This window comes from Mustelus asterias, unplaced genomic scaffold (assembly GCF_964213995.1).
Source record: "Mustelus asterias unplaced genomic scaffold, sMusAst1.hap1.1 HAP1_SCAFFOLD_1411, whole genome shotgun sequence".
Classification (NCBI taxonomy): domain Eukaryota; kingdom Metazoa; phylum Chordata; class Chondrichthyes; order Carcharhiniformes; family Triakidae; genus Mustelus; species Mustelus asterias.
The window spans coordinates 66,424-93,962 of record NW_027591356.1 but is presented as its reverse complement, the minus strand read 5'-3'; the positions used below and the strand labels follow the sequence as shown (position 1 = coordinate 93,962).

The following is a 27,539-nucleotide window of genomic DNA, read 5'->3' as shown; positions in this document are numbered from 1 at the left end:
GCATTTCTGTTTTTCCTACCAGGGATAACCTTACATTTTTTCACCTATTCCATCTGTTCTTGCCCACTCACTTAGGCTGTCCAAATCCCCTTAAGGTCTCCTTGTACCCTCCTCACAACTCACATTCCCACCTTGTTTGTGTCATCAGCAACCTCAGAAATATTTCATTTGATTCCCACATCCAAATCATTGATAGAGATTGCGAACAGTTAGGGCCCAAGCACTCATTCTTGCAGCACCCTACAGCTGCCAACCTGAGAATGACCCATTTATTCTTCATGCTTTCCGTCCGTTAATCAATTCTCAGCCTATGCCAGTATTTTACCCCCAATGCTCTAATTTTGTTTACTAATCCAATTGTGTGGGACTTTAGTGAAAGCCTTGTTAAAATCCAAATACACCACATCCACTGGTTTCCCCTTATCTATTCCACTCCTTACATCCTCACTAAACTCCCAACAGGTTTATCAAATGTGACTTACCTTTCATAAATCCATGTTGACAATTCCCAATCATACGATTATTTTCTAAGTGTTTATTTATCATATCCTTTATAATAGATTCTAGCATTTTCCCTACTACTGATATTGGGCTAACTGGCCTGTAGTTCCCAGTTTTCTCTCTCCGTTTCGTTAAGTAGTGGGGCTACATTTGTTATCTTCCAATCTGCAGGAACCATTTTAGATTCTATAGAAAGTTGGAAGATGATCACCAATGCATTGAATATCTCTATAGCCACTTCTTTGAACACTCTGGAACGTGGATCATCAGATCCAGGAGATTAATCAACCTATGGTGTTGTTAATTTCTCCAGTACTATATTTTCTTTATGAAGACTAATTACTTTTGATTTTTCATTCAACTAGTCCCTTGCTTCTCATTCTTGTTTTCGTCTAACAGATGCTTCTGGGCTTCAAAGGGGCATCTGAGATGCCCATGCCACTGCCCAAAAATTTAACAGCTGCCTGTCCATTTTCTGAGGGCAGAGCTGGCAATCTTGAATTGACTTTCTCCCCAGTGTGTCACTGTGATTGTTTTGGGAATCCAAACACTTTCCTGGCATACAGGGCAGTATTTTATGCCCTCATTCATCCCGAAACCGTAAAATCCCATCCAAGGTTAACTGACCTTCCCATTGTCTGGCCCTCGCCCGCTCCGATTCCCTTGGCAGCCGGGCCGGTAAAATTCCGGCCACTGTGTTGATATTAGGGGGTTAAAATTTAACTGCTGCTCAAAGCAAGTGGAGGATAATCTCTTTACACACCTGGGGCAGGGTTTATATTTTTATTCAAAGCTTCTACCCTTCTCAAGTTGCGTGGAAAGCAGTGGGCCACACTCCCTACTGTAAGTCTCCAGGGCCTGCAGCCAGAGGCTTCCTCACTCCAATCCCTAATAGAGTCTGCCTCGGCCATCAGGAACTGATTTTGGAAAGCAGTTAATTTGGGGAATGTGTGGCCCTTTCTTGACATATTCATGGTGCCTAATGCCTGCTTTAGACAACCGCCGGGGCTGCTTTAACAGAATGCCCTATGAGCATCTTTTAGGCCAATGTAAGACCCAGTACAAAACCAGCAGCTGCCTTCAGTTGGGGGAGTGTGTGGCTGGGTTCTGAGAGTGACATGCCCGGTGGAATTTGTTGAATTGTCTGCCAATGTGAAAGGTTCTCTTCCCTCATTGGAATTTCTGATGGGGCAAAAAATAAAGTCGTTACCGAATAGAACTTGGTTCCATCCTAAATCTGAGAGAGTCATCGCCCTCACCCCCGCTACCCAGGCTCCAGAATTTCAGATTAGGTTTTTTTCAGGGGATGATGGGAGAAACTGGGGTGTTAAAGACAAATAAATTTAATGATGGGTGTGATTTGCTTCGATTTAACTCTCTGTTTCTTGATTAATTCAAATGAAAATTGGAGTTATTTCTGAAAATAAGGTTGGGAAACAGTATATAAATAATTTAAAAAGAACGTGCTAAATACTTGGGAGAAATACAGTGACATTTCTGGGTCTATTGTGGAATAGTTAGAGATTGTTAGCTATGATTAGTCAACAGCTCCTTAGTGCTGTATCTAGGTAGATAGAAGATGCCGATGTGCTAGATGGAAGAATGAGGACCTTAGTCTTTTGAAGATCAGTTCCTACATTCCTATTGGAGCTTAGAGTGTTCATTTTGAGCATTCTAGCAATTGCAGTGTTTTGCAAATCAGTGGTTAGCACTGCTGCCTCACAGCACGAGGACCTGTGTTTGACTCCTGGCTTGGGTCACTGTCTGTGTGGAGTTTGCACGTTCTCCCCGCGTCGGCATGGGTTTTCTCCATGTGTTCTGGTTTCCTCCTACAGTCCGAAAGACGTGCTGGTTAGGTGCATTGGCCATGCTCAATTCTCCCTCAGTCTATCCAACAGACGCTGGAGTGTGGTGACTCAGGGATTTTCACAGTAATTGCATTGTAGTGTTAATGTAAGCCTATTTGTGACACTAATAAATAAACTTTAAAAACTTTTCCAAAGATGTGCAGATTAGGTGGATTGGCCATGCTAAACAAAATGCCTCTTGGTGTGTAGGTTAGGGGGATTAGTGGGGTAAATACAAGGATAGGGCCTGGATAAGATGCTCTGTTGGAGAGTCAGTGCAGACTTGTTGGGCCAAATGGCCACATCCTGCACAGTAAGGATTCTATGATGACTTGGCTTGTAAACAAATTTGTCCTTTTAAGAATTATTGCACAGAATATATTGTCATTTTAATGGCCATCTCACTTGATTTGTTTTCTTTTCCCTTCTTATGTCTTATTCAGTTCCACCTTCAACTCCGAAATGTAACATTATTGGAAACCAGTATGTTGGCAGCAATGTGACCCTCACTTGTCACTCAGCAAATGGCAAACCAACGCCCCAGTACACCTGGAAACGGATTGGGTCCAAACGAAACTTTGTTTCTCCTCAAGGCCGCAGCAGTGAGTGAGAGAAGCTTGGAATGCTTTTGTTCTGTTTGACAATTAGTTAAAATATTTTATGAACTGGAAGGTACCTAAACCAACAGGTTCCATTCCTTAAAACAGCAACTGTAGAACATGTTGGGACACTCTGAGGTCATGAAGGACATGATGTAAATGCAAGTCTTTCTTAGCGGAGATACTCGTTTGCTGGAAGTGTGGGTTCTATGTTGCTACTGTACTGACGTATTGTGTAACTTCCCAAATCAGCAGCTGGGATTTTCCAGTCCTGCCTGTGGCAGGAATCACCATGGGTGAGACGGAAATATTGACAGACCAGCCAAGATCCTTTGACTTCTGCCGCTGGAAAGGAAAAATCTGCCTTGAGCGCTTACATTGTGGCAGAATTCCTGTTTTAATCACTTTCGCATGAACAGGATATTCCATTGAGTCATTCAGTACACAATGAGGCCTCATTTCAATTCCTTCATTGGATGTTGGTGCCACTGGCAAGACCTGTGTGCTCAGTCGTGAATAGGCTGTCAATAAAGTAGACTTTTTCCTGGGTGGCACTGAGATTCTTGAGTGTTGTTGGAGCTGCACTCATCCAGGCAAGTGGAGAATATTCCATCACACTCCTGACTTGTGCCTTGTAGATGGTCAGGAGGTGGAATCAGGAGAATCATAGAATTCTACAGTGCAGGAGGAGGCCATTCGGCCCATCAAGTCTGCACTGACAACATTGAGAACATCCACCCAGGCCCTATCCCCATAACCCCATGTATTTACACTACTAATCCCCCTGATACTAAGGGGCAATTTAGCATGGCCAATCAACCTAACCTGCACATCTTTGGACTGAGGGAGAAAACTGGGGCACCCGGAGGAAACCCACGCAGGCACGGGGAGAACATGCAAACTCCACACACAGTCATCCATGGTCAGAATTGAACTCGGGTCCCTGGCGCTGTGAGGCAGCAGTGCTAACCACTGTGCCACCGTGCTGCCCAGGAAGTGAGTAACTTGCCAGGATTCACAGTTTTTCATCTGCTCTTGTAGCCACAGTATTATGTGGCTAGTCCAGTTCATTTTCTGGTTGATAATGCCATTGAGTATCAGGAGAAGATGGTTGAATCCTCTCATTTTGTAGATGGTCATTGCCTGGCACTTGTGAAACATTAGCTACCACTTATCAGCCTAAGCCTGAATAGTGTCCAGTTCTTGCTGCACATGGCCACAGACTGCTTCAGTATCTGTAGAGTCACAAATGATGCTGAACATTGTGCAATGCACCAGCTCATGGCAACTGGCAGTCAATGGCCAAGCATTGTTTGAAATTTTAAACCAGGCAACTTGACTCTGGTCAAGATATTGCCCTGAGGAATGAACCAGCAAATGGCTATTTCCTTATTTTGTTTAGCTGAAACAGCCTGCAGCAGGCTACATATATTCATACACGGCCCTGTTCTTTGCAGGCAGACAGAACAGGTATGCATGTTGCACCTGGCAATGCACTATCTATACTAAAACCTGAGAGCAATTTTGTCTACTTTTTTTGAGCGGGGAGGAGTAAATTTATTCAATCTCTTCATGTCAGTACTGGGGAATAAGACATTATTCTGATTTGGTCAGCAACTAGTACATTTTCTTCCACTTGCTAATATTAGCAGGGGAAATTTGCTTTATACTCACGCCAACTTTATCCACTAAAACTAGGAAGTGGAAATGTATCCACTTCTGGCAGCATCAAGTATTCCCAGATTGGCTATGTTTCAGATTTGATGCAAGGCAACCTTCCCTCTGTGCCAACAATGAACTTTAACTACAACCTTAGAGCTCCCCCTACTGCACCAGTGCAAACCTTTCATTCCTCATACCAGATGTTTGGTGAAATAGACTGAATTAAGGAACAAATTAGTGGCCAATTTATTTTTGGAGTCAAAACGTTTTACAATATAGAGGCCCCATGGCCCATCATGTCTCCACCATCCGGCATTTATCTATTCTAATACCATTTTTCAGCATTTGGTCCATAGCCTTGTATGCTATGGCCTTTCAAATGCTCATCTAAATGCTTCTTAAATGCTGAGGGTTCCTGCTCTACCACCTTTTCAGGCAGTGAGTTCCAGATTCTCACCACCCTCTGCATGGATAAAAGGTTATCCTCAAATCCCCTCTAAATCTTCTACCTCTTAAAAAATCATCAGATAAACTTGCCTGCCCCAGGATGTTTATTTTACAATTCAAATTCCACCATCTACAATGGTGGGATTCGAACCTGGAACCCCAGAGCCTTGCTCTAGGTTCATGCTTTGCCAGTTCAGTGACCTATCGCACCAGGCCACAGGAAGAGCCCATGCTCATGGTTCAGCCCACACATTTCATCATCACTGTTGGAGACAGAGAAGACCATTATTGTTCTGAGCTGAAATAGAACCCAGAGTCCAGAAATGAAAGGATGTTAGCATGGAGTTATGCTTGGCAGTGTCCATTTATTGACTATTGCCTCATCTTAGTAAAAGGGTTAACACATGCACAACTGACATCTACTGCAAGAATGAGGGCAAGCAGACCTTGATGTTGATCAATATGATTCAGTGTTAACTTGGTGCACCTTGGTGATGACCTCTCTGGTCAGCAGAGAGATGCACCACCCCCTTCCCCCACTACCGTAATCAGTTCTATTTAAAGGGATCATTGGGACCTTGAGGAGGTTCTGGCACATGCACGTATGTGGTATTTACCCAGAAAATTCAAACTCCCGATGTGCAGGATTACACTGCCTGGACCTTCTCTCCAGCACTGATTTTGCAAATAACAGAAATTAATAGTTAAAAGAAACCCTTAAGATTTTTTTTAAAACTCACTGTAACAGTGCTACTATTAAGGGGAGTTGCTTGAGTTGATGACATCAGAAAGGTATATGTTTCAATGACAGTCAGCGGTAACTGTATGACTGGACTGTTGACTGGACTAACTCAGTCCTCATCATTTGGTCTAGTGCACCAAGTCTGAGAAGCCTGGGCACGAGGGCCTGGTGGTATTATTGCTGGACCACTAATCCAGAACTCAGCTAATGTTCTGGGGACCCAGGTTTGAATCCTGCCACATCAGATGGTGGAATTTGAATTCAATAAAAATATTTAGAATTAAGAATCTACTGATGACCATGAAACCATTGTCGATTGTCAGAAAAACCCATCTGGTTCAGTAATGTCCTTTAGGGAAGGAAATCTGCCATCCTTACCTGGTCTGGCCTACATGTGACTCCAGAGCCACAGCAATGTGGTTGATTCTCAACTATGGATGGGCAATCAATGCTGGCCAGCCAGCGATGCCCATGTCCCACAAATGAATTAAAAAAACCAATTGCAGGAACAGGATTTACACTTCCATGGACAATAATAATTTGTTAGCTTGAAGAGATTCATATCAGTGACTGGGTATAACTCGGTGACATCTGTAGCCAACCTTTGATCTGCAATATTATCTGCAGTCTTGAATTGAATTTCTCCCCAGTGTGTCGCTATAATTGTTTTGGAAATCTGAATACGTTTCTGGCATTCTGGGCTAACCGGTCTGTGGTTAGCAAAATGGGTTAAACCAGCGTTAGGACTTCAGGCAAAAGCAAATGTATTGTCGTTATCATAAGGTAAAAAGACTTGCATTTATATGGTCCCCTATCACAGCTCATCAAAATATCCGTGTGTCTTGCATGCAATGTGTTGTTGTAATATGCTTTTAAGGTATAGCAGCATGATTTCATTAGAAGGGAAGTGTGTCCTGTTATCCAGTCTTAGTTTAACTTTTGCTTTTGAGCAGAGCAAATGTATACAGCTCTGTTGCTGATGCCTTTAGGCTTTCTGGCCATGTATAAATGTACCTAGTTTAAATGAATGAATGAATCCACAGAGGGATCCCTTATGAGGGATTGGTATTTATATCATTATAAAAGCATGACATGAGATACCTTTAATTCTCGTGGTCTCATATATAGGCAGATATGCTGGTCCTTTTGCTCTCAGCAAGTTCTGACAATTTTATTTCTGGTGCTGTCGTTTAAGGAACAATGAAAAATGTAAATGCTCCCAATCCAATATTTGGAAGGTTCTGTGAAAAATTGCCAGTTCTATTGTGTAATGCTTTAGTACAATGCTTCCGATTATATAGGGCCTGATTTTAACTCTGTACTAGTGAATGAGTTTTGGGTGACTTAATTTTTAAACCTGATTAAACATGGAGTGTCTCTGTTGGTATCCTATTTAAATGAAAACCGAGCACAGACTTGTGAACCCTTGCTTTTACTTTTCTATTTTAGTTGACTTTTGCCCCAGCCTTTTTTACTTTGCGGGTGCTGCAGTGGCACGGAGAGGGGTCAATCTGCACAATCAATGCTGATGTATTCATGATTAATGACTTTTGATGTTAATGCAGATCCCTCAGTGTGTGCATAGTGTCCCCACCCCTCATGAGCTGAGCCATTACTCCAGTGAGTGGTGAGGAAATGCACTGCCTGAGTGTGTGCTTGAAGGCAGATTCAATTATTGCCTTTAAAAGAGAATTGCGTCATTATCTGGAGAGAGAGAGAGTTTGCAGGGCTCTGATGAATGGTCAGGGGAGGTGAACTGCTGCAGAGAACTGGCACAGACATGATGGGCCCTCCTGCTGTTCTATAATCATTCTACAATTTCAACAAATACTTCCAGTAAAAACACCAAAACAGAAATCTTAATGGATGGTGTTGGCAGCAACTTCTTTGTACATTTCTAACTTGAAGCCATGATCCAATAGCTGAAAGAAAAACGTGACTGGGGCAGAAATGTACTGCCCTGGCAAGGTAGGGGGGTGGCAGTAAAATGCGGTGAACCGTTCAAATATCCATGGATGTTGGCGGGACTGTAAAATCCCACCTCGATTTTCACTGTCTCAGGTTGTCCCACAGTACCTTTTTGAAATGTAATTATTGTACTGATGCTGGAAGCATGAGAGCCAATTTGCACACAGCAAGATCCCACAAACAACGATGTGATGTTGAGCGAGCTAATAAAGCATTTTTCCTTGATGCTCTATACAGAGAGATCCAAACACGCTGTTAATCCTGTCATTCTGAAGCAACCTTTTACATGGAAAACCATCAGTATTTAATGCACATAGTGAAATTTGTCCCCGGCTAGCTTTGTTGGATTTTCATAGCGGACTGCTTCTGATACCAACCTGATTACCAGTCTCCAGGTTGTGGGTGTATTTACTGCACTGTGCATTGAGAATAAATAACCTTCAAACAATCTTTAAGTAAGGTTTAATGCAGCAATTAAGCTGCAAGTTCACAAGGACGGTACATTTGGAGCTAGGCTATAAATAGGGCCATGGAACAACTTTACGACAGTTGGGAATCATTTTATGCTTGGATCAGGAATCCTGTAAATTCCAGAATTTGAGAAGTATTTTGACCAAATGTTTTGGATGGATCCAGGATAGCTTCATCAAGAGATGAATATGAGAGAAAATGGTACAAGTTGCTCTATTTGAATTCTGCCTAGTGTAAATTAATAGAGGCTTGTACTTGGTGAGTTAGTAATAGATGCGTCTCTAACATTGATTCTGGGCGTTGACTTATTTGACCTTTTGCCTCTGGGGACAAATGCTAGACAAACGGGCGGGATAAACGGACAGTCCAAAGATGTGCGGGTTAGGTTGATTGGCCATGCTAAAATTGCCCCTTAGCGTCCTGAGATGTGTAGGTTAGAGGGATTAACGGGTAAATATATAGGGGAAAGAGGGCCTGGGTGGGATTGTGGTCGGTGCAGACTCGATGGGCCAAATGGCCTCTTCTGCACTGTAGGGTTTCTATGATTCTATGATTTCCACTCCACTCCTGTGAAGACCACTATTTGTCTTGATCTCAGAATGTCTAATCCCTTTTCCAGTCCTAGGCCCTGCCAGCTGGTGGGCTGATACAGGGGTGGGTGTAGGACTTGGTTAATGATCAAGAAAAACATTTTCTACTGGGTCTGAATAGGAGCAGCTCACTACAGACCAGGAAATTCATGTGAGAGACTCACTGCAACAACACGGACTAGAAGAATTGTTTCTCATCCATCATCTTGTGTGAGTGATAATGGATAGGTGGAGGTTTGATCTACCCTCATTCTACATGTGACTTGACCCACTGAAATATAGATGCAAGTGTAGTTGGGATCTATGTTGCTTTTTGAGTTTCTTAATGATGTGTTTGTTTTATAGATGTCAAAATGGGAAGTCTAACATTGACCAATCTCAGCGAGGCAATGTCTGGATTATATACTTGCAAATCTGAAAATAACATAGGGAATGCATCATGTTCGGTACAGTTGAATGTAATGATGCGTAAGTACGGCTATATCTTGTTTAACTTTCTTAATGTGTTCCTAAAAAAAAACATGCTAAATGAAAATTAGTTTCCATAAGAAAATATGTAATATGCGTGGGTTGTGTTCTGACCTGTAGTTCTTGCATTAAACCTAACTGGTCCAAAAATCCTCTTGCTCACTCTTACTAGCTTATTGCTAACTTATCCCTTTCACTTCCAGCTCACTGATCCCAACTCCTGCTTGCCACTTCCATCTCCCAAGAACTCCCATTCACCACTTCCTATTGTAATATACCTTTGAGGGATTGCAGCATAACATCACTAGAAGGAAAGTGTGTCATGCGATCCAATTTTAATTTCACTTTGGCTTTCAGCAGAGCACATAGCTCTGTAGCTGATGTCTTCTTTACACCCATCTACATCTCTCTGATGTGACAAGTCTCAATAAATGAACCCACAACCTGTTTACCCAATCCCCTGAGTGATTGGTGCCTTGATATCATTATAAAAACATGATGCAGTGGTTCCTTCCAGACTTTAATCTGCACATCTTTGGACTGTGGAAGGAAACCAGAGCAACCCCACGCAGACACAGGGGAGAACATGGAAACTCCACACAAGCTTTAGCACAGATACAACATGGTGAACAGTCTTGGATTGTGATGCATGGCATGTGATCCTCAACATTCTGGCCAGACTGTAATGAATCCGCAATATCGGAGAGCATTGAAACCACGTTGTGGTGACTGAACAAAGAACAATACAGCACAGGAACAGGCCCTTCGGCCCTCCAAAACCGGAAAGCTTTGAAGACACAGTAGTACTTAAAACAAAGCTCCTAAGCAATGGATCCCTCGTGGTGAATGGGACAATATATTGAGAGAACCAGCAGCAGGTTAGCTCACTTGGGAAAGGTGAGAGACCAGGGTGTGGACCAGTTCGATAGTCAGGGTGGGAGAGTCCAACAAAAAAAGTCATAAAAGCCAGACCAGAGAAGATTGCAAATATAACAGGCGGTGCTTTGGAAAAGTGTGCAAAAGTGGCTACAGTGACACTCATTCCAGGTACCAAAAGTGAAGCAAGATCAAAGGGAGATTGTCAAGATGTCTACAAAATTCCCTACTTAAACAGCTGACTTACTATCCAAATTCAAAATGTTGAAACAGCATATAGAGAGATGGTTCCTTGATTCGGGTGCATCTGACCTAGGCAAGCAAGTCATAAAAATTCACCAAGCAATTAATTGGAATGAAGGTCTACACAGGCTGAACACATCATGATTAACAGCAGAGGAGCCCAAGGATCCCCAAAGGACTACTTTGGAAGACTGGTTCACTATCAGGTTAAAATTCCATATTCATTCACAATAGTTCATGTCATTTTGACAACAGCCTACAGAAATCCACACTTTTGTCCGTCGGTTCAGAGAAAGAGGTGCATTTATGATTTTTCAAACGCAGAGTTAGCTTACAGAATAGTTGAGTTGATGATTGCAGCCATTCTCATGAAAGAATTCTAGAAAGATCTGCGAGACAAACATGGAAGAATTACTCGAGGATCGATGCAAGTACGAGGTTGACAAAGTTTACAGTCCCCAAGTGCCACCCCAATTGTTGACACACTTAGTAGAACACCCCAACCTAGCACGACATGTGGAAGATGTGGGCTTCTCCATACCCCAAGGAAATGCCAGCTTCCCATTAATCTCCAAAGCAAGAAGCAGAGCGGGTGCTGGCAGTGACAGTGCATTGGAGCAAAAGCCATTGATGCTACTGGGAGCTGTGCACTTATCCAAACAGACCATACACAACAGGTACTGCCCAACAATAAGAACATAAGAACATAAGAAATAGGAGCAGGAGTAGGCCATCTAGCCCCTCGAGCCTGCCCCGCCATTCAATAAGATCATGGCTGATCTGACGTGGATCAGTACCACTTACCCGCCTGATCCCCATAACCCAAAGCATCGTAGCTGTGAGGGACAGCTCGGTGGATAGGATATTGGTATGTAGATAGGCTGGAAAATTGGGCGGGGATCCTGGATTCAGGATTCAATCCTGGACCGGGGAGCGGCGCGGGCTTGGAGGGCCGAAGGGCCTGTTCCTGTGCTGTATTGTTCTTTGTTCTTTGTTCTTAACCCTTAATTCCCTTACCGATCAGGAATCCATCCATCCGCGCTTTAAACATATTCAGCGAGGTAGCCTCCACCACCTCAGTGGGCAGAGAATTCCAGAGATTCACCACCCTCTGGGAGAAGAAGTTCCTCCTCAACTCTGTCTTAAACCGACCCCCTTTTATTTTGAGGCTGTGTCCTCTAGTTTTAACTTCCTTACTAAGTGGAAAGAATCTCTCCGCCTCCACCCTATCCAGCCCCCGCATTATCTTATAAGTCTCCATAAGATCCCCCCTCATCCTTCTAAACGCCAACGAGTACAAACCCAATCTCCTCAGCCTCTCCTCATAATCCAAACCCCTCATCTCCGGTATCAACCAACAATAAGAATGAACATCTGGTCTCCCATCAGAAACATACTCATGATGTGACTGACAAACCAAAAATTCCAATGTGCACAACGCGATGAAGGGCAGTTGACAGGTTTCACACAATTAATCTTGTCCTTTCATCTCCAAGACCCTGAGCATAATGGCCTCGACAGACCAGACATTCCAGCGCTCTTGGAATACACAAATCTGGGAGTAAAAAGTAATGTCTCTGTGTATCTGTCTCAGCAGCTGAAAGTTTGCCACACTAAAGAGAATACAATAACTGAGGCAATAAATAACATTGTAAAAATGGCAGTTTTTGCAGGAACACTTAAAACACACTTCCTGTGAAAGTCAATAAGGAAACAGAAGGGTCGCCACTGGAAAAGAACTGAAATCTCTACTGAGCAACAAGACACCTGAATCAAAGAATCAACTATTCACCAGCAGAAGCTAACTGTACAGAAAATAATCATAGCTGCTGCAACGCATCATCACCTACACCTCGCAACTGAGAACTTTTCAGTATTACCCAATTATGCACAGTTTAGTGCTGCTGCCTCACAGCGCCAGGGACCCGCGTTCGGTTCCAGCCTTGAGTGACTGTGTGGAGTTTGCATGTTCTGTCTTGTGCCTTTGTGGGTTTCCTCCAGGTGCTCCCGTTTCCCCCCACAGCCCAAAGATGTGCAGGTTAGGTGGATTAGCCATGGTAAATGCACAGGATTACAGGGATAGGAGGGTGGGCCTGAGTAAGATGCTCTTTCAGATGGTTAGGACAGACTCGATGGGCTGATTGGCTGCTTCCTACACTGTAGGCATTCTATGATTCTATATCTCGAAGAATTCACAACTGCTTGTTTACATTTAAATAAGTGATTTATTATTGGATTTTTAATATGCTCCAATTTCTCTTGGCTTTTTTATGATTTGAGTCCTGTCAAAAGGGGATAATCCATCTTTAATGTGTCTCTCTTTTCACAGCAAGCAATGCTGGGATCATTGCCGGAGCCATAATTGGAGTGCTCTTCGGAATATGTTTGATTATTGCTATCCCCGTTTGCTTCAGCAGACATCAAAAGAAGAAGAAGGCAGAAATGGAGGAATATCTAGCTAATGATATAAAGTGAGTAACAGTGAGCAACCAGGAGGCTCATCAGGGCCTGGGACAAATCAAACAAAAAAGCTGCCTTCCTCCATTTCATGGCAGCACATACAAGGGGCCTCATGAGAGTTAACAACCTAATGTGGGCAGTAAAAAGAAAACAGCTGGTAATGTTTTTCTGTTGTTGAGAGTTGCAGTTTCCCTGTATAACCTTGTACTGAAAATCTCTGCACATTGTAGTCCAGCAGATGCATTTGCTGCCTCTGCAAAAGTCCTAGATTATCCTATTCATTCATGTACACCCAGAGTATCTTACTGTAAGATGATTAATTGCTGCTCTGCTTAGAGAAGAATGATCAGAAATGATTCATTCCACATTCTTCAGAAAGTAGGGCCTGAATTTCACAACGGTCGTGCAGAGCCTGAAGTCAGGATGAACTGTGGGCCCCAAGCCCTCACATGCTGGCAGTGAAACCCCCACCCCCCCCCACCCCCCCCCCCCGCCCCCCCCCCCCCGCCGCCCCCCCCCCGCGCCCCCCCCACCCCCCCCCCACCCCCCCCCCACCCCCCCCCCCACCCCCCCCCCACCCCCCCCCAACCCCCCCCCCCACCCCCCACCCCCACCCCCCCACCCCCCCCCCCCCCCCCCAGTGGTTAGTACTGCTGCCTCACAGTGCCAGGGACCTGGGTTCGATTCCCAGCTTGGGTAACTGTCTATGCAGAGTTTACACGTTCTCCCCATGTCCACGTGGATTTCCTCCAGATGCTCCGGTTTCCTCCTACAGTCCGAAAGACATGCTGGTTAGGTGCATTGGCCATGCTAAATTCTCCCTCAATGTACCCGAACAGGCGCCAGAGTGTGGCGACTAGGGGATTTTCACAGTATCTTTATTGCAGTGTTAATGTAAGCCTACTTGTGACACTAATAAATAAACTAAACTATTGAAGTTGATATGATTTGAATTGAAGCTGCAGTATTGTGAGAGAGAGTGAGTACCTCAGTCAGATTCACATTTTGAATCATTTATTCGCCCTGAGAAAGTGGAGTTTTTTTAAACAGTTTGAAGAGAATGTCACAATTATTTTTCAGTTTCTTGGATGAGTCATAATCTATGTTTGACAAATCATGGGTAGAGTCAAGAAATTCAGACTGTTAGTAACACTGCCCTTCAGTTGAATTTCTAAATATACCAAATGCAATTTTCATTTTCTGAAATATGGGAACTGCTATTAGGGAGCAGAGGGAAGAATTGTTTGACCCAATAGATTTTCCTGCCCTTCTTTTGATTCTTGGTGCTGTATATCAGCCTGACTGAAAGAGTCAGAGGTGGCTTGCATCTGCTACTTCACAAACGAAGCTCTTAGTCTGTCAACTAAAAACACCGGTGATTTCAGAACTTATTAAATGTTTCTCTTCCCTTATTCCTCCTGCAATGCACGGTAGCGCAGTGGTTAGCACTGCTGCCTCACAGCACCAGGGACCTGGGTTGATTCCCAGCTTGGGTCACTGTCGGTGTGGAGTTTGCACATCCTCCTCGTGTCTGTGTGGGTTTCCTCCCACAGTCCGAAAGACATGCTGGTTAGGTGCATTGGCCATGCTAAATTCTTCCTCAGTGCACCCGAACAGGCGCCGGAGTGTGGTGACTAGGGGATTTTCACAGTAACTTCATTGCAGTGTTAATGTAAGCCTACTTGTAACTAATAAATAAACTTAAATTTTTTACTTTGTCAACCTGTTGGGATTGAGCACCTGGCCTATGCCAGATAGCTACACACAGGGTTGCCAATGCATTCAGGATTGATTTAGAGTCTCCTGGACACAGCTGTGTGCAATCCTGCAAAAATAAATGATAACATTAAAACGGATGTTTTTTTTTCGTCATTTTCACTGAACATCTTGTTTTGCCAGATGTAAAAGTATTGTTTGGCTGATTTTAAAGCATCATTCAACTGGGTATGAATCTGTAAGCTTTTGAATAGGCAGAGGAAGTTGAGGCGTCACAAGGATGGAAAGGCTGGCCGAATAATAGCTGGAGCATAGGGAACAGTCATGAGGTGAAACCTCCAGGAATACATTTAATCAAAGTTGGCAACCCTAGCTTCATAGAACAGTGCAAGGAGCAGCATGTTACTGCTCCTCACCTCTGACAGTTTGGTTTATGTTTTGAAGAGATTTTGCCGTGGTCTGTCATTTTGTGTGCTTGTGTTCATCAAAATGGAAAACCAAGCAATGGAGGACTTGCCAATTTCAGGCCGCCAGAACCAGCTTCAAGCACTTGCAGGACAGGTTTAGATGTGGGCTAAATTCCTGTACTGTGCCTTTTAACAATATGGTTTACCTGAATCACACAATAATGCCTTCAACAGTTACCAGTATGACATTGTTATTTACCACAAGTGCCATTGTCGCAACCTCCTGAGTGTAATTGTCAAATGTGGGGCAGTTTCATGGTGCAAACCCTCGCCCAATCCCCCAAAATGGCCTTTCACAGGGAGTATTGCAGTCGGCAGAGAGAGAAAGCCTTCACTATTTACTATTTCACAATGGGCAGAAGTAGAACCCGAGGCCAGGGAATCAAATTGGTGATAAGCATAGCATGACAAATGGAGTATATTAAGAGCCATGAGGATAACAAGTGATTTGAGGTGAATAGACATACCTGCAACAAATAATATTCTCTGATTTGTTAGTGCTGTTTAGGGATCCAAACCTCAAGGTATATTGTGAAGTTGGAGTAGACCTCAACGATCTTTTTTATTTTTTGAAAGGATGCCTCACCTCAGGAGTAAATCCACGAACAAACTAGGGTTTGTTTTAATCAAACCAAGCTTTATTCATAACACAAACTCTTGACCTTTGAACAATCTTTAAACATGAAAAGAAATATTAATTTCTAACTTCTCAACATTTCAGTTCCAATTAAACAATATTTCTCATAGATTGAAACCCCACTTTAGATATAGTCTATAAAACACATATACTTACTCTGACTTGGGTAACAGCCTTGAAGCTTTCAGAGAGAGGGAGACACACTTTAACAGCTCCATTCAGCAACTCCCTTTTTAAAAATGAAACTGTTTTTCTCTGCTGCAAGCCTAGATCCTCTCCTTAACCTAATATCACATGACTCTGTCAACCACTCCATTCTGAAATTCACAGAGAACTTAAGTAAACAAAAAGGCAATAACTGTACGAGGTAATGCATTCCTAGCTAAAATGAGTTATTATCCTGCTTTCTGAGCATCTGCTGTATTCCTTCCAGACAAACCAACTCCCTGTAACAAAACACTGGATCTTAAAGCAGTCCTCCTTAAACATGAAATATATTAGTAGCACAATATCATAGATTCTAAAATATTATTTTTCTTTGATCACAGGGAGGATGCACAAGCACCAACAGGAAATACGTGGGCTAAGACTGAGAGTTCTGATGTCATCTCTAAAAATGGCACACTGTCATCGATGAACAGTATCATGCATGCCTACAAGCCATATCCGAAGAAGCCGCCTTCAGACACTGCTTCAACCATCACTGCAATGGGTGTCAACAGCACTGGAAGTTACAAGCGCTCAAATAATGTCAAAAAGCCAGCAAGTAGCACTCCAAAAAGAAGCTCACCTGGACAGTCAGCGCCGACTTACACATCAGTTGTCAACACTCATCACTCTGGTCCTCCCCCTAAGTGGCAGAATGGAGTTCAGGAACAGGATCCTCGGCAGGCACCCACTTTGTCTTCAATGTCACCATCAAACCTTACTAGAATGGGAGCCGTGCCTGTCATGGTGCCAGCCCAGAGCCAAGCTGGATCACTGGTGTAGGAGCAACTCAGCAGCAACCAATGCACGTGGAAATGCTGCCATAACTTTGACCAAAGAATGGGCCTTCAGATGTGAGCCATTTATGGTGAAGTATTACAAATACACATTTGGTGTGAACTGTGTCCTGAAGTCCTGCCATTGTTTCTTGTAAGTTCAGCAAGAAACTCGAGAGAACTTCAAATGAGAAATTTTTGCCCAAATGTTATGTGGATGTGTAGGCAGCCATTTCTATTCTGGTGTCTCACTTGTTTCTCAAGCAATACAGCTGCTTGGTGGAATTTTCTGGCCCTTCTTGCCAGCAGAATCTTCTGGTCCCACCAATGGTGATTTCCCCCCTCACCACCAAGACAGGGTTACCTGCCGGCGGGCAGGATAAACCACGCTAATCACCATTGACTTCGGTGGAACCGGAAGATCCCGCTGGCAGCCAAAGTGCTTCCGCTGCCGGGGAAGGGGACCGACTGGTCTAAATCTTTCATAGCAATGCTTCTAGCTAATCCTAGTTTATCCCAGCTCTGTGCCTGCAATCTCACCGGCCTCTCTGTCACAATATAGCACGTTTTGAAGAAAATAAATCTGCAGTTTTCACTAGCCTGTACAAGCTAGTAATAGCTTGTTACATTCAGCAATACCTAATAAGGTGAATCCAGACCAATTTAATCCTGGGGAAATATGATTGCTGATCTTTATTATAATCTCTCTTTTTCTCCCCTGTGATTCTTTATCTTTTTTTCTCTTTTCTTTCATGAGATGTGGGCATCACTGGCAAGGCCAGCATTTTCTGCCCATCCCTAATTACCCTTGCATGGCTTGATAGGCCATTCCAGAGGGCATGAGAGAGTCAACCACTTTTCTGTGGGTCTGGAGTCGCATGTAGGCCAGAACAGGTAAGGACGCCAGATTTCCTTCCCTAAAGGGGAACCAGATGGGTTTTTCCAACCACCATTTCACAGCCACTAGTACTGAGATTAGCATTGTTTCCAGATTTAAATTCCACTAGCTATGGTAGGATTTGAACTTGGTCCTCTGGATTACTAGAGTCCAACAACATTACCTCTATGCCATTGTCTCCTCCTCAGATTTGTACAAAAGTCCCCAGTGACACAAAACCTAGGTGACCTGCTTCTCTCAAACTCTTGCCAGTGTCCCTTATGCCTTTTGAGTGGAGCAAGTAGCCAACCTGGGAGATGATTCCATTTGGCTTCAAATTCCTTGAGTGTAGAAGATTAAGGGACGACATTGAAATTATTCAATAAACTACATAGGAAGAAACCATTTCATTTGGGGGAATTAAGAACCAGGGGATATAATAACACGAGAGCCATTCAGAATTGATATCAGGAAGCATTTTTTCACACACCAGTTAATAAAAATCTGGAACTCTATAACTTGCAAAAGGTTGTGAATCCTGGGGACAAGTGGACTCGGGTGTCTGTTCAGTAATGGTATCAAGGGTTGAGGAGGGGATATGGAGTTGAGGTACAGATCGGCCATGACCTAATTGAACAGTGGAGCAGAGTTGAGGGGCTGAATGACCTCCTCCTGTTCCTATATTTGCATGTTCTCTACCTGTGTGGTGAGCAGTTGTCCTAGATTACTGTGGCTCCCAACAGAGGCAAATGTGAGTTTGTGGAAACTGACAGGCCTGCCTTTCCTCTTTCCGCAGTTTATGCCTGATTCGTTGCTGGATTCCCGCATTTTCTGTCTATAATTCTTTTTGAAAGCATTCATTCATGTTGTTGCACATACTGACTGTAGCATTTCTCCTCCTTTCCTTGTTCTCATCTTTATCATCTTGGTAATCTTGTGAAATCTCAGTGATTATCAAGGCAGTGCGGAGAAGAAGGAAATGAAGTGATGGAGTTAGTAAACTGAGGAATTTCCCAAAATGACTTTTTCTTTGAAAAAAAAGAAACTAAAAAATAAGTGGGAGAGTTTTCAAAGTTGCAGCACTGGTGAAATAGTTATTAACATTTATTTATATGGTGGAACTAAAGCTAATTTCACCACAGAAGGAGTAATAGCATTTCAGAAGGAAATCCATGCTCACTGATATGTTATCCAGAAACTCTTTATGTTGAAATAGTGGTGATGATACTTCAAGTTGTGCGCTCTCTTGCACATGTCCTATAAGAGGATACCCCCTGCACCCCCACCCCACCCCCCCAAAAACACATTCTAATGCAAAAGAGGTATCAAAAGCTATGCTGAATGTGAGAGTACAGAATAAGCTTAAACAACGATGGTTCTTCAGTCTATTTGATTTTCTTTTAGTACATTGAGCCCACTTTCTTTCCATCACAGTTTTCAGCTGTTTCTTAACTGAGTTCAGCTTTCTGGCCCCAACCACTTGTCCTCGTGACAATGATCTTCCTGCTGCTCACCCTGTATTGTAGTAGAATACTTTATGCAGCTGCAGGAAAGATCTCAGGAAAGCATCAAACAGGTTCTGTTGTCAAGCTGCTTTCCTTTCCCTCCTTTTGAAGTGGACAATTAATTTTGACATTGCAGGAAGGGCATATTCGAGAGGGACAATGTTTGTGACTGAAAACTAAACTTTGTAATAGTTTATTCGCCAACACACTGTCACTCCTTTTATTCTGGAGCTCTTCATTCAAACATGTTGGTTTTAACCGCCAAAGGGCAGCACAGTAGTTAACTCTGCTGCCTCACAGTGCCAGGGACCCAGGTTCAATTCCAGCCTTGGGTGACACTGTGGAGTTTGCACGTTCTGTGTGGGTTTCCTCCGGGTGCTCTGTTTTCCTCCCACAGATCAAACAAAGCAGGTTAGGTGGATTGGCCATGCTAAGTTGCCCCTTAGTGTCCAAAGATGTGTAGGCTAGGGGGATTAGCAAGGTAAATACATGGGTTTATGGAGATAGGGTGGGGAAGAGGGCCTGGGTAAGATACTCTGACAGAGAGTCAGTTCAGACTCGATGGGCCAAATGGCCTCCTTGCGCACTGTAGGAATTCTATGATGCTAACCTGTTGATTAATTTACTTAATTTGAATATGCAAATTTAAAACCTGTCCTGAAAACTTTACAACCCTTTCAGCTACCCCCTCTGAGTGGCCTCTGAAGTTGGTATCAGGAGAAGGCCAGCACAAAGCAGTATAAAGCTATTTCCGAATGAATGGGTCGAGATGGTCCATCGGCGGGTGATTTGAGAGGAAGGATATTATTAAAGGATTAACATGGCAGTTCCTCAGTCAGATATGCCCATGAACATGTGGCAGCTATTGCCCCAAGTTACAAACTGTTGGGGGTTGTGGGTTTTAAACAAAAAGAAAAAATGTGGTTTGCACACGGAGATTCAGACTAATGACAGATTTATTCTAGGATCTCTTGCTGTACACACTAGAAAATGAAACTAAACAGCAGCCTGTGAATCACTCTAATGACACCACCATAACATCATGTGATCAGCACTTAAAACAATCATGCAACCAGTTAAATAGAATACAAAAGCCCTATGCAAATGTTCAGATGCATAAATTGTCTGCTTGCCATAAAGCAGTAAAACTTTTGGAAACATCACTGATCGTCCTGTCCTTCCTTCAGGAGAGAAAACAATAATGTTAACAGGAACACTACCACAATGATGCGCCCACTGCCTCTCATCTTCAGGATATAGTGTTTCCATTTTAGCTGCTATTATGAAACCCCTTGCATACTAATTGCTCTTCTCATCAATAAGGATTTGTGCTCTAGTTGTAGGATTAACCTCAGCTTACTTCAATTGTAAAGCTACTGAAACCATTTTACACTCTTCCTCACAGAGTATCTATATCGCCTTCAAAAAGATATCTTTGAGTCTGCATCCAAATGCACCTTCTCATTTTTCCAAAGGATCCAGGCTATAGTTTTTCATTTCTTTATTGAACCATCAGGCAATGCTGTTGCATTCTCCCCCATAGTTTTAACTTTTCATTTGTTGGTGGAAAACATTGAAGTCAATGGCTATGGTTAATTGGGCAGTTGACCTGCCAGGTTGAGATATTAAACCAAGGCCTATTCTGCCCTCGCTGAATGTAAAAGATCCCATGGCATTATTTCAAAGGCGGCCAGGGGAGTTCTGGACAATATTTATCCCTCAACTAACATCACTCAACACAGATGATCTAGTCATTATCTCATTGCTGTTTTGTGGGAGCCTTCTATGTACAAATTGGCTGCCATTTTCCTACATGACAACAATGACTAGTGCCAGAATTTTACCGGCACACCTGCCCCGGAATCGGGGCGGACGAGGCTCACAGAACAGCATTCTCCGTTGCCCTCGGGTGGGATCTTATGAGCCTCAGGTGGGCAAGGCGGTAAAATTCCGGCATAGGTCTTTAATTGACTAAGGTGCTTTGGGATATCCTGAAATCATGAAAGGTGCTAGGTAAATGTTAAAAGGTAACAGCTAATCATTTGGAGAATATTGGGACTTTCAATTTAGATTTGAATTTGTACTTTTTTAAAAAAAGAACTAAAAAGTCAAAGGTTAGACTTGTGTCAGAAGCTAATGTTTAGCAAACAGTCACATCGGTTGTTTTGCACTTAGACTTAGAACTCCCAGATGGCCTTTTGATTTGTCAACAAAACACTGCTGTGTGGGAATCGTTTCACAGTCTGTGAGCAGAGTTTTATAGCGACAGGAAGTGTTGTTTATACATCAGCCTCTGGAAATGGAGCATTTAAGGTTCCTTTTATAAATATCCATAGAATGGCAGAAGCCTAGATGTCAGGTTTTCTTTGAAGAGAGGGTTTTAGAAAGATCTGTTAAATGCACCATTTCTTTCGGGGCGCTGCTCCCTGAATGATTATAATCTGTGTTTCTAATCCATTCATTACTTTATTTTACTGATTATGCTTTGAATCCAGTTGAATAAGTGAAGAGTTTGAACAAACTAAAGCTCTGGGGTAATGAAGCATTCTTTCAAGTTTAACTAATGGTTGAAAGTAATTCTCCCATCAACAATTATTAATATACAAAATGCTTAATATAATCATACTAATTCGTTAGCTCTTCAGAAGTAACTCTCTTTTCACGTTGTCCAGGATCTTGACTGTACTCTATCTCCGACCATATTTCAGTCATTACTTTTCCTCCTCAGCACCACATCTTGGAAGTTGGGGTGAACACTAATATGAATGGAAATTGTGGACATTGTGCACCTGAATTTCCTCTCTGAAGTGGCAGTGACTGAGGTGCGTCCTGCCTCTTGTGAGGAGACATTGGCTGGAATGTTACCACCGTTCATGCTGGTGAGATTTTCCCAGCCCGCCGCAGTGAACGGAGATTTGGCTGGCTGCCAAATTCTCCAACCTTGCTGCAGTGGGGTCATGGTGTGAAAAGTAAAAGGGATTGCTAGGGTGGTTTTAGACTGGTAGCACTGTTGAAACATGAATGGTTGAACAAAGAGTGGTTTTGGAACAAACCTCTGGAATCCAACATTGCGAAATCAGAGATGGGAGAGAAAATTTAGGTGTAACTGTGAAGGGTGACTAACGGCTTTGACGTCGATTTTGGCCTCCTAGTCTGAGGAAGGACATTCTTGCTATTGAGGGAATCCAGTGATGGTTCATCAGGCTGATTCCTGGAAGGGCAGGACTGACATATGAATAGAGACTGGATTGACTGGGCTTCTGCTCACTGGAATTTAAAAGAATGAGAGGGGATCTCATAGAAACATATAAAATCCTGATGGGACTGGACAGGCTCGATGCAGGAACAATGTTCCTGATGTTGGGGAAGTCCAGAACTAGGGGTCACAGCCTAAGAATAAAGGGTAAGCCATTCAGGACTGAGATGAGGAAGAACTTTTTAAACTCAGAGTTGTGAACCTTTGGAATTCTCTACCACACAAAGCTGTTGGGGGCAGTTCGTTAGATATGTTCAAGAGGGAGCTGGACATGGCCTAGGGATCAAGGGGTATGGAAAAAAAGCAGGAGTGGGACTGAAAGTGCATGATCAGCCATGATCATATTGAATGGTGGTGCAGGCTTGAATGGCCTAAGAATGCTACACTTCAGATCACACTGGGTTAGCCAGTGACCATCTTGGTTTGAGTTCTGAGTTACGATCTACAAGGTCCTAGTCCGGAATGTGGTGGAATACTCTCCACTTACGTGGATGAGTGCAGCTCCAACAACACTCAAGAAGTTTGATACCAATCGGTTTGATACCAATTCTGTTTAATTGTAAAATCAAACTCTTGATGCTTTTCTAATTATGGCAGCCATGTCCTGGTCATTAGCCCTTCTCACATTCTCGGTCTCCTGCAGAGACAATAACAAGGCCAACTACACCTCTTCCCTAACACAGTCACATTTACTGGACCCATCTATCTATATCTCACAGCAACACACTAGGGCTGTCAATACACATTGACTATATTTCCAGAGGCTTTATACAATAGTACCTCACCACCAACTGCGCCACCAATCAATTGAGTTACAACTAATAAATGGAAATATTCAACAAATGTGTTTGTAGTGAGATGGGAAAGAAAGATTGTTCTTGCGCTGAGAGCCTCCTGCAATTGTATATGCACAATAAACTGAGGCTGACCACACATTTGAAGTTTGATACCATCCAGGACAAAGCATCCCCGTTGACTGACACCCCTAGCATGCAGTGGCAGCAGAGTCTACCGTCTCCAAGGTGCACTGCAGCAATTCACCAAGCCTCCTTTAACAGCACATTCCAAACCTATCGCCTCAACCACCTTGAAGGACAAGTTCAACAGGCAGATGTAAGCCTCGCCAGCTACAGGTTCCTTTCCAAATTGCATCATCTTCACTGTGAAATATATCTCAATTCCTTTATCATCACTGGGTCAAAATCCTGCGCCTTTTTACCTGAGCACTAACAGTGTACCTACCTCACACAGATTGATTTAAGAAAATGGCTCACCACCTGATGGATAATTAGGAATGAGCATTAAGTAGTCATTGATATCCATGAATGAATGAAATAATACTGGGCAGTGCTGTCCCCTTCACTGGAGGATAGAATATACATGGGCATCTCCCTCCCTTTGGTTAGTTCCTGCTGCTTCCCTTCCAAGAGAGAAAGAGGGAGAGAAATTTGTCATTGAGCACTGTGCAATATGTTTGGGTGGTGTGTTTAAAATGGAGTGTGTGAGAGATGTGGAAGGATTGCAACAGTGAGGAAGAGAATTTTCTGGATTGCCCAGGAATTGAATGTTGCTCTCCAGGACATTATTGCAGGCAATGCAGGAGAGAACTCAAAAGGTCATTAAAGGTGTTTCCTTTTCATTTTAGTTGAATATTTCCATTTATTAGTTGTAACTCAATTGATTGGTGGGGCATTTGGTGGTGAGACACTATTGTATAAAGCCTCTGGAAATACAGTCAATGTGTATTGACAGCCCTAGTAAGTTGCTGTAAGACATAGATAGATGGGTCCAGTAAATGTGACTATGTTAGGGAAGAGGTGTAGTTGTCCTTGTTAGTGTCTCTGCAGGAGACCGAGAATGTGAGAAGGGCTAATGACCAGGACATGGCTACCTTAATTAGAAAAGCATCAAGAGTTTGATTTTACGATTGAACAGAATGAGACATGTTTGAAAGCCATTCAAACACATGGAGCTGTAGTTATTTTAAAGATTGACATTTTAAATCCAAAATGCATGAGCTTCATTTCAAAGGATTAAGGCTCGAGAGATCTGACAGCACCCATAGGTATATCTAATAGGAAGAAGATTGGAGGATCTTTTAGACATGACTTGTTCATAGCAACTGCCCATTCTGAACTTCTGGATTTGGCACGGATGATCCTCATAAATGATTACCTTTCAACACACATTGTGACTCCGAGAAAGCGAGGGTTAATTTAAACAGATAGTGGGGTGATGTTTTGGAAAGAGTCCATACAATGTGACTGCTGGAGTGAGGAGTCTGAATTTACACAGTCTTTGATGCATACTGTGACTGGTAATGACTAATGAGCATTTTGAGAAATATAAGTATGTTCACACATGATCTGAAAATGAAATAACCTTCTGGGGAGCATTCTCAAATCAGTCAATGAAAACAACAATTCATCGAAATTAGAAAACAATGTCTTCAAATAAAGCTTTATACAAATGGTTATATCCTTTGCTTCAATTCCCCCTTGAGATTACGATGTGAAAACAGGGGTTGGGGGTAGGATACAATTCCATGATGATGTGTGTTGGTACCATGAAGCAGAAAGATCTGACTCTTTCCACAGTTAGAGATCTGACTCTTTCCACTGCCTTTACATAAAAGTTAAGACAGAAACAAATCTTCCAGCCAACCCGTTGTGTTTGGTATTTATCAAGAATACGGATACGGACCAAAGTCCGGTGCCTTCCCTGCTTCCACATTCCTTTTTTCACTTTTCCTTCAGCTGCCCACACAGTCTCCTCTCAAGGGCTGACGTGGTCTTTTATTAATGAACTCCACCTTTAATTGCATTTCGCACCCTCGTGACTCTGATAAGAAAATGTTTCTCCAGTTCTAACTCTCTCCATTCTGTGGCCTTTCATTCCAAATCCCTCAATCACTGGATACACGCGGTTTCTACCTACTTATTTTTTTCAAACTCTTGAGTATACATGAAATGCCATGAGCTGTAGTGAGATGGGAAAGAAAGATTGTTCTTACGCTGAGAGCCTCCTGTAATTGTACATGCACGATAAACTGAGGCTGACCACACAGCCATGTTTAACCACTGTTCCATTCTGTTTATACTCCTTCATGTTGGACTTTGTTATGTGTAACAAAGATGGATTTTATCTACCATTGTGTACAGTACGTTTGAGGAATTCTATTATTTTTATCAGTAGTTTTTTTTCTACAGTTTATTGGTATTTCTACTTAATGGAAAAGTTATAAGATGAACCTGACTGAACACTTCCTGTGAGTTTAGACCCAAGCCTTTTGTTATTTTAATATTTCTGCATGCGCCTATTGAAATGGATAAGAATGTTTTTTTAAATAAAGTGCATCAGGTTTTTATACATGGCTTGAGTTATTTGTTCAGTTCCAAACACAAACATTGAACTAGTTGCTGATTGTTTTTGATAAAGTTTTCCCCAACAACTTTTTCTTGAGTGAAGGACAAATGTTTTGGAATGTCTTTTTGAACTGCAACCTGCATCTTTATTCTCAGAGCCCAGTGTCTGAGCATTAATCCCCAACCAGACTAATTTGCTTACAGTATGTACTGTGGAATTACCAAAGCTAGGCCATTTTGTCCAGACTAAACTACTGAACTTGCATCTGAGAAACATAGGCAAGCATTAAACCACAGAAGGGAGCAGTCGAGTGGCACAGTGGTTAGCATTGCTGCCTCACAACACCAGGGACCCGGGTTCGATTCCCGGCTTGGATCACTGTCTGTGCGGAGTTTGCACATTCTCCCCATGTCTGCGCAGGTTTCCTCCCGTTGCCCTGGTTTCCTCCCACACTCCAAAGATGTGCGGTTAGGTTGATTGGCAATGCTAAATTGCCCCTTAGTGTCAGGGGCACTAGCTAGGGTAAATGTATGGGGTTATGGGGATAGGGCCTGGTTGGGATTGTGGTCGGTGCAGACTCGATGGGCCGAATGGCCTCCTTCATGTAGGATTCTATGTTTCTATCTCTGGGTTGGCAGAAATGCTCATCTGATCAAAACGATGTGTGCCTTCTTCATAAAAGTCAGAACAGAATCCAGTCTGTTGTGTCATTACCAAGGGAGAAACCTCCATTTTGAGCCCTAGCTAGCTAATTAAAAATATGACGCTAATTACTGTTTTTGTTCTAAGAATCTTCACTGAAAAAATAATTGTAGGGCTTTTACACACTGACATTGGGTGGTAGCAGTGTTTTTGTTCGGTAGTTTTCCAACATGTTTTAAAGCCTGAAAATGATGTTGCCCTAGTGTTAAATGTTGTGTTTTATCTACTCCAGGAAAGTGTCAGAACATTCTTCTTGAAGCACCGGTAACAGAGGAAATGTAACATTCTTAGCTAACCTGAAGGCATTAACAAATTAACCACATAGTGTGATATTGGCTCATAGCCCAGACCAGGTAGGCGGACCAAGCAGTGGTTCCCTTGCCTGAAAAATATGAGTGAATCAATTGGGTTTTACAACAATTTAGGGATTTGCATGATCACTTTATCAGGTGCTAGCCTACAAATAACCATATTTAGTAAATTGTTTCTTAACATGTGATGGTAGATATTAAGTTATTGAGGGTCACTTTAACCTATCTTACTAAGTAGGCAACCCATATGGGGTATGTTATGGATAGTAGAAAGAAAGAGAAACTGAAGCCCTCAAACTCTCTTCCCTTCTGTCCATGTTCAGCATATTTTTGAAAAGGTAGTTGTTTGTTTCTAAACTCTTGTTAGTGTGTGGTCAATTTAAAATATCAGCAGCAGCCTTTTGTGTGTTTAAACAAAAATAATTATTATTCACACTCTCCCTGAGAGATCTAAATGTTACAGCATTCACACAGCACACACTCCAAAGAGATACAGTTAAAGAAGGTCATGCACAAGTGTTAAACCAAAATAATTGTTAACAATTCCCATATCTTTTCAGAGTCCAGTGAAGAAGGAAGCTTTCCCACTCTTTAACTGTGGTTCTGATAAGTTCAAATGTCTGGGGTTGGATGTTACTGCAAAGAGAAGATTGTTCAGCAGGTTATGAAGTCAGGCATTTCGAGTTGTACCAGGAGGTCGAATCTCTTTACAGGTTAATCTAGAACTTTGGACTTTCACTGGGAGGTTTTAAAATAAACTTTTAAGCCTTTTGCTTTTTTAAAAGGCAAAAGATAGCATAACCTTTATTTGCAGCTGTTGTCAGTGTTATTCTGCAGACACCCCC

At 42.6% G+C, this 27,539-nt stretch overlaps 1 protein-coding gene across 1 annotated transcript; it reads left to right on the top strand.

The window, feature by feature from the left end:
- Positions 1-1,483: 1,483 nt before the first annotated feature.
- On the top strand, positions 1,484-25,684 carry LOC144488253 (endothelial cell-selective adhesion molecule-like). The gene is made up of 5 exons (XM_078206289.1): positions 1,484-1,550; positions 2,792-2,950; positions 9,173-9,295; positions 12,744-12,885; positions 16,243-25,684. Exons 1-5 carry the CDS (start codon positions 1,484-1,486, stop codon positions 16,682-16,684), a joined length of 933 nt encoding a protein of 310 aa, XP_078062415.1. The 3' UTR covers positions 16,685-25,684.
- The last annotated feature ends 1,855 nt before the right edge of the window (positions 25,685-27,539 follow it).

What these genes read in the sequence shown, in the direction of transcription:
- LOC144488253 (XM_078206289.1), top strand. Translation starts at nt 1,484, where the DNA reads ATGCCTGCTTTAGACAACCGCCGGGGCTGCTTTAACAGAATGCCCTAT. An exon ending in ACAGTTGAATGTAATGATGC is followed by an intron (nt 9,296 to 12,743) that starts GTAAGTACGGCT and finishes CTCTTTTCACAG; the next exon opens with CAAGCAATGCTGGGATCATT. An exon ending in TATCTAGCTAATGATATAAA is followed by an intron (nt 12,886 to 16,242) that starts GTGAGTAACAGT and finishes CTTTGATCACAG; the next exon opens with GGAGGATGCACAAGCACCAA.